This window comes from Schistocerca piceifrons, chromosome 2 (assembly GCF_021461385.2).
Source record: "Schistocerca piceifrons isolate TAMUIC-IGC-003096 chromosome 2, iqSchPice1.1, whole genome shotgun sequence".
NCBI lineage: Eukaryota > Metazoa > Arthropoda > Insecta > Orthoptera > Acrididae > Schistocerca > Schistocerca piceifrons.
In genome coordinates, this window is record NC_060139.1 from 886,867,445 (window position 1) to 886,880,598 (window position 13,154).

At 39.3% G+C, this 13,154-nt stretch overlaps 1 protein-coding gene across 1 annotated transcript in view; it reads right to left on the reverse strand.

The window, feature by feature from the left end:
• Window positions 1-4,764: 4,764 nt before the first annotated feature.
• The window catches only part of LOC124777203 (glutathione S-transferase 1-like), a 47,374-nt gene continuing 38,984 nt past the window's right edge, over window positions 4,765-13,154 (reverse strand). Inside the window, exons 5-6 of the mRNA XM_047252518.1 lie at window positions 7,511-7,657; window positions 4,765-5,008 (exon numbers count right to left, since the gene is read on the reverse strand). Coding sequence (XP_047108474.1) covers window positions 4,859-5,008; window positions 7,511-7,657 — 297 coding nt within the window. The 3' untranslated portion in view covers window positions 4,765-4,858. The remainder of the gene's footprint in view (window positions 5,009-7,510; window positions 7,658-13,154) is intronic.

Below are 13,154 nucleotides of genomic sequence, written 5' to 3' on the forward strand. Positions count from 1 at the left end.
ACTATCATCTCTCAGTATATATGCCTGTCGAAATTTATTTCCAAGTATTGGACATATGTGTTTCTTGCACGCAAGTGGTCAGCATAAAGGCACAAAGGAGAAAACCTTCTGGAGTGATTGCTTCTCAAACTAAGAGATCATTTGTGACTCACAGACGGTGCTTGACGGCCTGTCATCCGCATCAAAAACATGGAGACTACTGAGGAGGCACTTCACTCTCCTTGAAGTGCTAAGATTTACGCATGCGCTGTGTAGCGTTCGAGACATCTCTGTTTCACAGTTGAAAGGAAAGAGAACGAGGGAGATTACGAATGGTAGACGTAAACCACGACGTCAGTGTAAGACATTATAGTTGCTCAGCCCTTAATCGAAATTATGTTAGGGAGCGTGGCACACAGGAGATATAAATGAAAAATTTTCGGCATTCGTTGTAAATATAATGACACATGCAGATTTGAATAATTACTTTACGTGATTCCACATTTTCGGCAAAATATAATGGTACTCAATGGGCATTCTAGACGTGTTTCTAAAGGATGAATTTCCTTATTCAATGTAAAATAACTGCATTAAAGAATAGAATAATGTGTTGACATTATTGAGTGCAGTATTTTCTTCGCACCACTACTAAGAGAGGGTACATCTGACGGCTAGAGTCGGTACCATTAGTTGTCAAAGTGGTTTCTTCTTTCTCTAAGTGATGGAAGGAATTGCATTCGTGATTGAAACAGCAACGGTGATCCACAAGGTAACATCAGTTCGTTTCATATGCGGCGGTGTACTCTTTCTCGTAGAAATGTAAAGTAAGAAATAAATAAGTACACTATACACATTAATTTTCGTGATAAATCGGCAAGGAAGCTGTGAGTATGGAGAAAAAATAGTTCGATTACATCGCAGATTGTACATAAAGTAGCGGCAGAAAGGATTACGTTGGCGGCTGGGAGTGGTGGCGTGCTCCTGTAATCTAGCGACCTGGAGGCCGGGTGTAGGGGATGATACTCTGATGATGGGAGTACTGTTTCACAGCATCCTGTGTTGATGTTGGGCATCTGATGGAGTACGAGGCGCTTATATGTACGACGACGAACATGTTTCCGCGGGCGTGTCAAGACCTATTTTTTCATCTGTAGGTGGGTGGGATGGCCCTCCCCGAGTTCATTCTTCCATACGTCTTCCACACCATCAACCAGATCGGTCGCATCGTGGATGACTACACATACTTTGCTAAAATATTGCAAAGCCCTGGGGGAGACGGGCTAGTGCACTATGTTTCTGGTCCGTCGTGGCCAGACTTTAAGCATCAGGTTTTGAAGTGTTGGATTTCCTACAGGTAACGCACTCATGGTGTTCGACCTGCATGGCTGCACTGTGCTACTCGTAATCTTTATATGTATTTGTAGTAGTGTAGTGTTTGTTAAGCATATCTTATGTTCCTGTACGTGTGTCTCAGAAATCGAAAAAACTCAGAATTTTTCCTGTGACATCATAAATTTAGTTTATGTTTACCGAGACTTTGCCATGACGTGTTTATTTTTACGAATATGAGACTGTACACACTTTGATATCACAACCACTATAGTAATGTAGGGAATGCGTAACTATCGTTTATTGTGTTTACCTATTGCTGTGTGTTACCTGTGTGTAATTTAAAGTCCTTTTAACAGCTTATTTTTCGTTAAATAAGGGTTTACAACATATATCCATGTATCTTTACTTATAGATCATGGATAATATTGAACAATAATAATACTTAACAACCGATTAAAGTTTGGAAAGTATGGGAAAATATGGAACATGGTAAAAATGTGGAAAAGTAGGCAAAAATGTGAAACTATGACAAAAATGGAAATCATGGAGAAGATGTAAAATGTGGAAAACATGGAAAATGAGAGTGCTTACATTTCTGTCTAGATTTTGATTAAATTTAATTTGTTATACACAAATACCCATTTGTTGGTCGCTGCCCTTGACCTCAGTATCGAAACTCACATAATTATAATAACAAAAATTATTCATAAGGCAAACCTGATGGTTCTCGACCTTTGGTGCCCAAACGTCGAATGGAGCATCCCACACAACTTCTCCAGCAATAAAAAAGGTTGAGGTGGTGGTTAAGGGGGGGGAGGGGACTCCAGCTCAAAGGTGACGGAGGAAATGTGCATGGGCAGAACATGAAATCTGATAATCGGGTGAAGATTGATTTGAAATGACGGTGTGGAAGGTGTGTGGGGAGGCCTGCTGGAGAGGGTTTGGGGGGTGGGGGGGGATAGAAAGGGGTGCATGGACACAATGCGAAAGCTGATACTCAAGGTCAAGGCGATATCGTTTGGCCAGCTGCCTCAGGTGTATGGTTAAGGGTGGGGGTGTCTTTAAATATGCCTAATGACGCTTCTCTTATGTTCAACTGTAACCTGACATTGGAAGTCCTTACCAGGTTTATAGATAGGCGTGGGGGAAGTGGGTGATGTTGTGCAGCATGACACTGGAATTCATTTTAAAGTTAAATATCATCAAGGTTGAATGGTCAAACGTCGATGTCGTCTCATACGCTCACTACTTAACTACTGCTTATCAGTTGCAGCATTGTATACTATCTCCAGAAGTGATTCACCATCCTGTGTTTACCTGGTCCACAACTGTACTCAGTAACTAATCTCATCTAGAAGGATTTGTCTTTACCTACAATACTGCTATGTAATACCTGCAGGTTTAGGTGTCATTAACGTTTTTCTTTGTCACTTAAGATGAAAAGGCCAATGTGTTATTTGACCCATGTGTTATTTGCCACTTACACGTTACATAAATTTGATGTATTTTCCGTATATACATTTTAGACCGAGCGAGATCGCGCAGTAGTTAGCACATTGGACTCGCATTCGAGAAGACGACTGTTCAACCCCTCGTTTGGTCATCCCGGTTTAGGTTTTCCGTGGTTTTCCTAAACCGCTAAATGTAATGCCGGGATTGTTCCTTCTAAAGGACACGGACTCTTTCCGTCTTCGTCCTTCCCTAATCCGAGCTTGTGCCCCGTCTCTAATGACCAAGTTATCTCCTCTTCCTCCTCCGGTCATACTAAGTACAAGTATTTTCATAGGCCAACATTGTATAAATTAACAGGACATTAAATATCCACTCTTGAGATTGATTGTGAATGGACTGTGAAACGTGTATCAGGAATTCTTTTCAGTTATTGACTTTTCTAACCCACTGGCTTGTACAGCCGGCTCACCCGCAGTTTTCAAGTTCGTTATTACGTTGCCGGCTGTACGGCTAATAGACCGATAATAGCTGGACCACTGGAGAGCTAAGAAATCAATCTGTTTAGTTGTTTATAACATACTCTATTTCTTTCTATATTTTGGAAGCTATAAGCAGTCGTTTTCTGGATTTTTTTTAGATATATCTCTGCCAATCCCGTCAAGAAAACGCCCTCCATGAGTTGTACAGTTTGCAGAGCAAGGAAGAAGATAAGTGATACACGACATGACTGTGTCAAATGTGTAGTGGTGTTGAACATGTCTGTATTTTTTCAGGTTCACCAAACCAATAAAATCATCTAAAACCGTATTATCTTCACTACTCATCACCAAAATACATAGTAAGGATAGATTTATAAAAAGTTCCTATAAAAAATAAATAAAGTTGAGAAAAGTGTATAAAACGAGAGGTGCTGATTTTCGTAAATTTAAATAGTAAATATAGGGTCGACTATGGAGAAATATATTAGACAGTAAAGGGGTTAATAGGAAAATTGATAAGCTACCTGTTGAAAACAGACATTCAGACTTAGGAATCGATCTACATTTATCTTAAAGGAAGGAAACATGATTAACGTCTTCACAGTTTGTGACTTGAAGCTGAAGTACAGCAGAATATGCATTTTCGAAGATACTAAGTACAAGTATTTTCATAGGGCCACAATGTATAAATTAGCAGAGCAGAAAATATTATTTCGCTCCAGTACCCACATTGGAGATTGATTACGAATGGACTGTAAAACGTATATCATAAATTCTTTCCAGTTATTGACTTTTTCTACACAAAGACAAAGGAAACTCTTGGATGTACATTGTAAGAAATGATTTCACGTATTGTCAGTTAAAAAACCAAGCCACGTATGTAACATATATCCCTTTTATCTTCTTCAAAAGTGTTTTCTCTCTTTGTCTGCAAACATAATAGCTGATAACGGGTGACCGAAATTGTACAATCTGACCATTATTTCATACCTGTGTCAATCGTCCATCATAGCTGTTATGAGTTTGTTCTTGATGGTTATCGTCTTTATTGTGTATAAGGGTCTCTGCATGTACATTCTAAGTAACGTTTACTCGATGATTGTCAAAGAGCGGACAGGTTTTACAGATGTTTATATGATGCACACTAGAGAACCAGTTATTTTCGTCCTTATGTCTACCGGTTAACAATTGTGGATAACTTCGTACTTCAGCTAACAACGAACACATGCCCTGGAGAAGCTAATCAATCCGTGGTTCAGTGGTAGTCGCTGAAAAGTTACTGAAAACCTGACCTCGTGCATAAAAGTGCTTATAATTTTACACGTGTCGAATGCTTTCGCTGTCTTGTCTAGGGTCAACGAAATAGTTCTTATATCACTTTGTCTTTTTACTGCGTCAGTACCACCAACTTCAGGCGCCACTCTAAAACTCGCACTGACAACATCATACAAACAATTGGAACACCTGTAATTATTCTTTACTAATGATGATATGAAGATATTTACAGTTTTATTGTATTCTTTTTATTTTCAGTTGCATTGCTCAAACTTTTCAGCACAGTAGTACAATATTTCCAACGATCCAGGGTTTATTTGTTAAGAAAATCAAAGGGCTATCTAATACTTTCCATCTTCCAAGTATGTTTGTATCGCCCTCTCGCGGATCTGGTCGTACTTCTTAAACAAGGGACTAGTCTTCTGTAGTAGATCCATCCACCTCTGGATATTTTTGTACTTCGAGAGGTCTAGTCTACCCTTTTTTGGAAACTGAAATAGAAAAATAAACAAAAAATGTTGATATTAAAATGATTCGTTGCGCCCAAAAAACAATAGAATAGAAAGTACAGAATGTGTTTGTCACATAGTGTAAAAATTTCACAACTGAAGAAAAATCGAAAGATTAACAAATAAAGAGCTTGGTCTGCAAATGCCAACAGGAAAAGGAATGATCCCGAAAATTACTTAAAGTCCGTAGCACCATTCTCTCCAGTACCAGAGTCTAGGAAAGAAACGTTTCGTGATGTTATAATACAGGTCCAGTCGCGTTAGATAATAATTTCTTTTTGACAAATGATAGGTATTCCCTTCCTCTGTACTCTTAACGAAAAATTTGAATTTATTCACCAGCGCCCATGGCAGGCGGCTACATGTTACTGAAGGCCAAGGCGTCAACGGACGACTAGACATCGTATTTTTATAACTAACGTAGTGTACTCCTCAAACAACACAATGAAGAAAGGATTTTCTGGTTCACTGAATAATTATCTACTACAACCTCCGACCTGTTCACCCAACATTTTCTGGGCCACTACTAACAAATATGATACAGGGATTTACACGAGTTACTACATGACTCTATAGTATCCCATCACTAAAGAAGCAGGTTAATCAGTAAACAAATGCGAAACTGAGGTTGGTTCACAAATGGCAGCAATGCACGACTACATGTAACACGATGCCTTAACTGAAGTTGGCTCACGGCGTAAAACTCCGTCCACGGTAGCAATGCGCCTGCGTTCGCAAAGTAATTTTCAAACAGCACTATATAATCGTCGATTGTGTCGTTTCCGGGTTAAAGCTCCTTAGATGATTTTGATACTTCAGCGATTCTGCATAATGAGTTCCTTCTGCTTCCACTTAAAAGCCTTACATTTCCTTCACTAACTGCTGAACAAAAAGAAATTACTGATTTAATGCGTAAAGATAAGCATCTGCTGCAGCTATCAAATTTTGAGAATTTATGTCCGAGGAGATCAGAAAACTCTTTCCCACATCGGCGACGAAAATCTGCAAACCTCCGTCTACTGGATCACATTTCAGGAAGATTTTTCATCTTCACTTACAAAAATTACAGCTTATGTTTCCATATATGTTTGTGCCACGTGGTGGACTAACAAATTTTCATGGAAATGACGCAATAAAGCTGTCACTCTGATACCATATTACCATGAACGCTAAGCCAGCATCTGAGATATTGTAAGTTTACCAAATGTTACACAGTGCGTTTGGAGATTTGGTGATGTAACACGAGAATAAGGACCTAACCACTATAATAAGATGACAAAAATAGCCACGCAAAACTTAATACACATATACACAGTTCAATACTCGGTCTCTGAAGTATCTATTGCTGAAATGATATGGTTAGCCAGACTTCACAAAACATCCATTTGTATCCAAGATTACGGCTATAATGCATGCTGCACAGATTATTAGGCTTGTGGTGATTATTCGTAATAATCTAAAACCGCACTCCAAGAGTTTACTGTTTCAACTAAAGGAACATATACCGTCTTCCCTAAATAATCGACAATGGCTTTCAAGACTACGTAGACCACAGAAATTTGATAAAGTAACATTGCAAGTGAAAGAGATGTATCTTACTTTCGAACGTGTAGTCGTTTTGCAACAAGACTAAAATGAAGTTTAAATACCTAAGATATTTAGGTAACAGACTGAATCAGTCTTCAACATGCAGCACCTCAATCAATGTAAGTTTTCGTCTATAAATATCCATCGTATACGAGAAAAGTCTTCAGTTATGAAAAAGGAACGTGATATTAAGTTTGATGTACCGTGCGGCTATCTGCAGCATTCTGTAAGATTCATTGTAAGTCCTAAGTTTTTTTTTTTGAACCAATTCTACACTGAAACAAACAAGATTTACTGCTTCAACTAGTACCCAAACACCGTTCCTAGTTGTTGTAATGTTGTTTGCGCTTAAAATATGTGGTTGTTTTCCTAGTCGGACAGATCGCTTGTTTCGTGTAAATCATTTCATATTTACTGGAGAAACCTGCAAAACAGAGGTCTAAATTGGAAGTGACTGCACCTATAATTGAGAATACAGGACCTGAAAAGCCATTGTGGTTAAAATAAATCTTTTTAAATAGATACAGTTGACACAGATATGGATATATGCTAATACATAAAATTAAGGAAAATCTTTTATCTAAGCAGACGAGTCACAGAAGACAAATGTGAATACCTGGTTGATGTGATATTTGAGACCTTATCTTCAAAATCTGCATAATTTATTACACGAATTTGCGGTCATAAACGAACTGCATGTCTGAGAAAGAACGCAATTACAAATAATTTGGGAAAATGTAAAAAAAAAATTAAACTTTCATAGAATATTCTGAACATGAAAACTATAGAATAGTTTAGAATGGAGTAGCTGTAAGGAGTAAAACAAACGGTACTGTCTCCCCACAACTGCATACTGATAGAGAACATGGCGTTCTAGTGGCGAGGGAAATTACTTACGTCAAGGTATGTGACTGTACAGTAGCAACAGTAGTCAGCAATGGTTAAGTTGTCCCCGGCAAGAAACTTGTTGGTGGTCAGGAAGCGTTCCAGAGTCTCCAGGCCGTCTACTAAGTTGTCCCTCAATTCGTCGCTCGGCTCGTTTTTCTGAAGACAGATGTATTCTGCAAAAACTGACTTGATATCTTCATTAAAAGTTAATGTAATTAGAGTCTCAGATAAGGCTCAGGCTATGCAATAAATGAGTGAAAGGGGAAAGAACCTACATTGTGGTTATGGGATTTGATAACTGGACTGACAAAGGGACTTCGAAGAGAAGCCGTCTTAAAAAAAAATGGTTCAAATGGCTCTGAGCACTACGGGACTTAACATCTGAGGTCATCAGTCGCCTAGAACGTAGTACTACTTAAACCTAACTAACCTAAGGACATCACACACATCCATGCCCGAGGCAGGAATCGAGCCTGCGACCGTAGCAGTCGCGCTGTTCCGGACTGAAGCGCCTAGAAGCGCCCGGCCACCGCGGCCGAAGCCGTCTTCGATTCCGTTCATACTTACAGCCTTTTATAATTTATCCTGAGAGCACACATATTACGACTGATATTAATGGCCTGAAGCTATAACCCTTTGTATGAAGTTTGCCTCATGAGTGAACAGCACAGCGATCTCACTGCCGTTAGTAAAAAAAAAAAAAAGATGAGGCAGTAAGCAAACTGTCATAGTGCAACGTAACAATTTAAAGGCCGTGGACTTATATGAAAATAAATTGTAACCAAAATTTGCAGCTGTACTAATTCGACTTTTCAATGTAAATGCGCCCCTTGTAGTAGGAGAAACGCTTGTAGTGCAGATGTAATTGTACACTGTACAGTCCTAAAGCACTGACTGTACACCGAAGAGCGCAGTGCCGCGAAACGGCATCAAGAAGGCGCTGACACGTGCCAGTGATAAGACTAGACAGCGCAACATCTCCAGAAATACAGACCCCTGCCAACGCTGACTTAACCACCCGCCCATCGCTGGTCAGCCTCGAGTTCGGTCGCAGTCTTCGGGAGCATCAGTACTGAGTAATAGCGAAACGAATCTTAGCCGGCGTTCTGCAAGTAGTAATAGTGTGTAAAAGTAATTACATGTAGCTGGCACAGGAAGAACATCAAGCCGCCTCATAACGAGTTATGTTTCTTTCCCTTTTAGAAAGAAAGTGTTCTACTAATCTGCAAATCTTATGTTTCAAAATCCCTCTGTCTTCAGGCCACGAGTGGCCTACCAGGACCATCCGACCGCCGTGTCATCCTCAGTGGAGGATGCGGATAGGAGGGGTGTGGGGTCAGCACACCGCTCTCCCGGTCGTTACGATGGTATACTTGACCGAAGCCGCTACTATTCGGTCGAGTAGCTTCTCAATTGGCAACACGAGGCTGAGTGCACCCCGAAAAATGGCAAAGGAGCATGGCGGCCTGAATGGTCACCCATCCAAGTGCCGACCACGCCCGACAGCGCTTAACTTCGGTGATCACACGGGAACCGGTGCAAATGTTGTGTACATATCATTTTAGATTGCTGGCACCGGTTGTCGCAACTTCTCTCCTTCCTTGTTTGTGTCGGTGCTGACTCCCACAGTAGCCGACTCAACACACACCGTATTTTCTAACAACTACTGAAGAGAAAACAGTACATTTGAAAGTAAAATATCGGTCATTGCTACGGCACGTATCTTAAAATTAACTGCGACTTGCACTCACCTCATATGGCCGAAAATTGTAAATAAAATCGTAAAAATGTGGGACTGCCGAAGGCGGTATATATTAATACTAACTTTGCTGTAGGCAGTGCATTGTAAATAAGTTGTTCTCGTAACTGCTGCGTGTATGAACAAAGGAAAAGTAAGCACTTTTGCAAACAAGAATGTATGTTCATAGGACAAATAAGACTTAATGAGGAAAATTATTCGTGAAATATTTTGACCTAACTCTTGCTATTATTCCAAACACACCCAAGACAATTTATGAACAGTATGTAATAATAAATGTCTTATAAAAGAGTACGTGATTGTACAATTCCACATAATCCTAAAAAGCAGAAAATTAACACAATATGCTTTAAAGTCCCTGTAATACTATTCAGAGAGTGGGAAAGTAATATGAAATAAGAATAGCACTTTGGGGAGGCTCAATATAAAATATAAATTTATCCTCGTGTACGGATGCAAACACTCGAACTGAAGAAAGACCTAACTCTGCTCACATGGATACACAAATCGTGAAAATGTGTCACGTAGATGCTCTCAAAAAATCAAGCGATGCTGAAATATTCAATTCCAAAGAAGGCCAGGAAAGGTGTCATCAATAAAACTGAGTGCTGGAGCTTCGAAATGCCATCCTCAGTAACACACTAGACAAAATGTCTGAACTTATAAAATCGTCAGCCGGCAGAACGATGTTATCGGCTACAGGCAGACACCACAGAAAGTGTCTCATCATAGCTCTAATCTACTTGAAACTCTGCGCCAAACAACCTGGTGCAGTTTCTAGCCATGCATTTTCTCCACTCAATCAAAGATACAACTTCGCTAGTGAGTGATCCACCAGTTGCACATTGATACATAACATAAAAGGTGGTATTAATAGACCTCTTTCAGCTTGAACGTCAGTGCGCGAACATAAATTTCCTACAGAGGTATAGGACAATTCAAAAAAATACTCGGCAAAATAGAAATTTGAAAAGATTACGAGTGTTTTATGTATAAAACACTTCAATTAACATTACAGTAACGCTCGTGGTTGAGCATGAAACATTTTAGTCTCGAAATCACTAAGTCACTAGTTTGATTCCAGATTTTTGTATACTGGTACTTTATTGGAATACATACTGCATATCAAATTTATATGTTACATATCAAATATTGATGTAAACATCATTTGTAGTCAAAATAAAACATGAATTTATAATTTATAGCCCCATAAAAAAGTATATTGATAAGTAATTTAGCATTTTAGTAATACTGCAATTACTTTTTAACATTGTTTGTATTTTTGTAAACTCTAGGAAAAAACTTCAAGTTCTGTGTAATATTTCCTACTTTGCACCGAATTTTATTTCAATGTGGGTACTCCTTTCTTCATATAATAAGAATTTTTTAAAATCATGATTCACATCAGTATTGTTCATTAACATTGCAATTTATTAATAAATATTGAATTCAAATAAAAGTCTGAAAAAACACTGCACCTAGTAGAATTCGAACCAGCGACTTTGTGATTCTGAGACAAGAATGCTGTGTTCAAAGCTGCTTCTTAATGAGCAACAGCAACAAACAGTATGAGTTTCTGTACATTGACCTTGAATACAATATCACAAACACAATGATTTTGTGCTGAAACTGCATAACGTATATTCAGATGCAAATAACTTCATTGTCTTATCTAAATATTCGATGTATCTTTCCTTGTAGGTTTACCGTTTCTCTCAGCTTATGCTGTTGCGATGCTATTAGCACCAGCTACGAGCGATTTAATTACGTTATTTGCGATGTTTTGCACACAACAGAACTCGGAAAACGTCAAAGTCGATTGTTTCTAGTGTTTTTGAAAATTGGATCGAGCTTCTTTAGGAAACTGATTTCCGCAGACTGAGATTCAAGTGCCGTAAATAAGAAGAATATCTAACTGAACCAATCTGAGCTGGTGCGTTTCTGGCGCCAGTTCCCATCGATTGTCTTTTCATCGTTGAGTCGACTTGGATGCTTATTTGTCTTCTTCACATCTTTGGCGGCGGGGGATTTTAACTGCAGTGTGCGCGCTTTGCTGTTGGCCGGTATGCGGGTATCCGCAGTGTGAGGTGGAGTGACGTGGGACTGTGTTTGTATGCAGCACGGCGAGATGCCGAGTCGGCATGATGAAGGAGAGTGCCCAGACGCTATTGCGAGTTTAGTCGTTACAATGCAAATCTTCTGTCAGTGGTGATGGGGATTTCCTCAAGGTTGGAAAGCCAAGTTCCGTCGACTTGGTTACAAGTTACACAGGCCGAATGAATTGGAGTCGTCGAGTTGCTTCGGTGGGTTGTGTTCATATTAACTAAATATTTAAGTGTACTGTAAACTATATGGAATTGTTCCAGTTGCTTATCACTGAATTTCGTGTCTTCACTTGATACCTTGACGACACTTAAGGAAGTGTAACGACGGCACCAAACAGATACGTAGCTAGAAGTAGTACGTAAGTCTGTGTCTGGCGTTCCAAGCTGCGCTGAAGTATTTTTCCAATTCCACCCGTTGTCATTATTATAATCTGGCCTTTAAATGTGCGCCGAGGTTATTCTACCATTATTTTAGTGAGGATTTTAAGGGATTGGATAACCAAATTTTAAGAGCCATGACTACCCAAGTAAGTCACGGAGGTTTATTCTGTTGGTTTCATTTGTGGCGTATATAATACAAAGATATTGATAACTAGTTGTGCATTTAGTATTGCGTATCTCATGCCTCAGAATATTGTCTGCCACTGATGTGTTTTATGATGAAGATAACTGGCAGTGGTTGACGTGAGCAAACTGGGATAGGACTTCCACGGCGACAGAGTGATATTTAAAGCCCTACCACCCCCTCCCCGCCCACTTCACCATGTCTCGGGCTGGAGAGTTATGGTTTCTGAAGCTCAATCGCAGTGCAAAGCTGAGTACCTTTTTATTTCATTTCCTGTCCTGTGTATTTATTGTATTGGTTAAAACCTTTTGGTGTGCTCTCGTCCATCACTAATTCTCATGTAGAGTGAAAGATCTTCTTGGGAAGATCTTCTCGTTATAGTCAGGTAATGAAATCAAATGGTTCAAATGTCTCTGAGCACTATGGGACTTAACAGCTATGGTCATCAGCCCCCTAGAACTTAAAACTACTTAAACCTAACTAACCTAAGGACATCGCACAACACCCAGTCATCACGAGGCAGAGAAAATCCCTGACCTCACCGGGAATCGAACCCGGGAACCCGGGCGCGGGAAGCGAGAACGCTACCGCACGACCACGAGCTGCGGACTGGTAATGAAATCATACGAACCTGGTATATGCAAGAAGTTGGCCGAGTAAACTTTAAAAATTTTGGGGCTTGTTGAACTCAGAACTTTGATGTGAGTTATGTTAGTCATACTTTTTGAATCAAGATTTTATGAACATTGCATTAGTCAATGAAAAGTTGCCCAAGTGAACCTTAAAAATATTGGTGTTTGTCGAACTCAGAACTCTTATCTGGGCTAGAAAGTCAGTCATATTTTACGAAAGATACTTTTATGAATATTGTTTTTAATTTACGAAAAATTGGCCGAAGAAGCCTTAAAAAATTACTGTCTTTCTGAATTCCGAACTTGGATGTGATGAAAAGATGGATAAAAGAGTTTCCATGTAAGTGATGAAGTAGGTGTGATTTATGTGTCAGTCATATTGAATTAATTATGGGTCCGTGGACATGGTTTAAATTAATGTAAATGGTTGAAAGCAAAACGATATATAGAAGGTATCTTAAAAGATTTTTGTTGAAAGACAAGCTTTGATGTAATTATGATTACTGTATTATGAGCAATATGTTTGTAATAAAGAAGTGTGTGGCAACTACAACTGATTTCGATTGTGACTTGCGTGCGTCGTTAGGGGGAC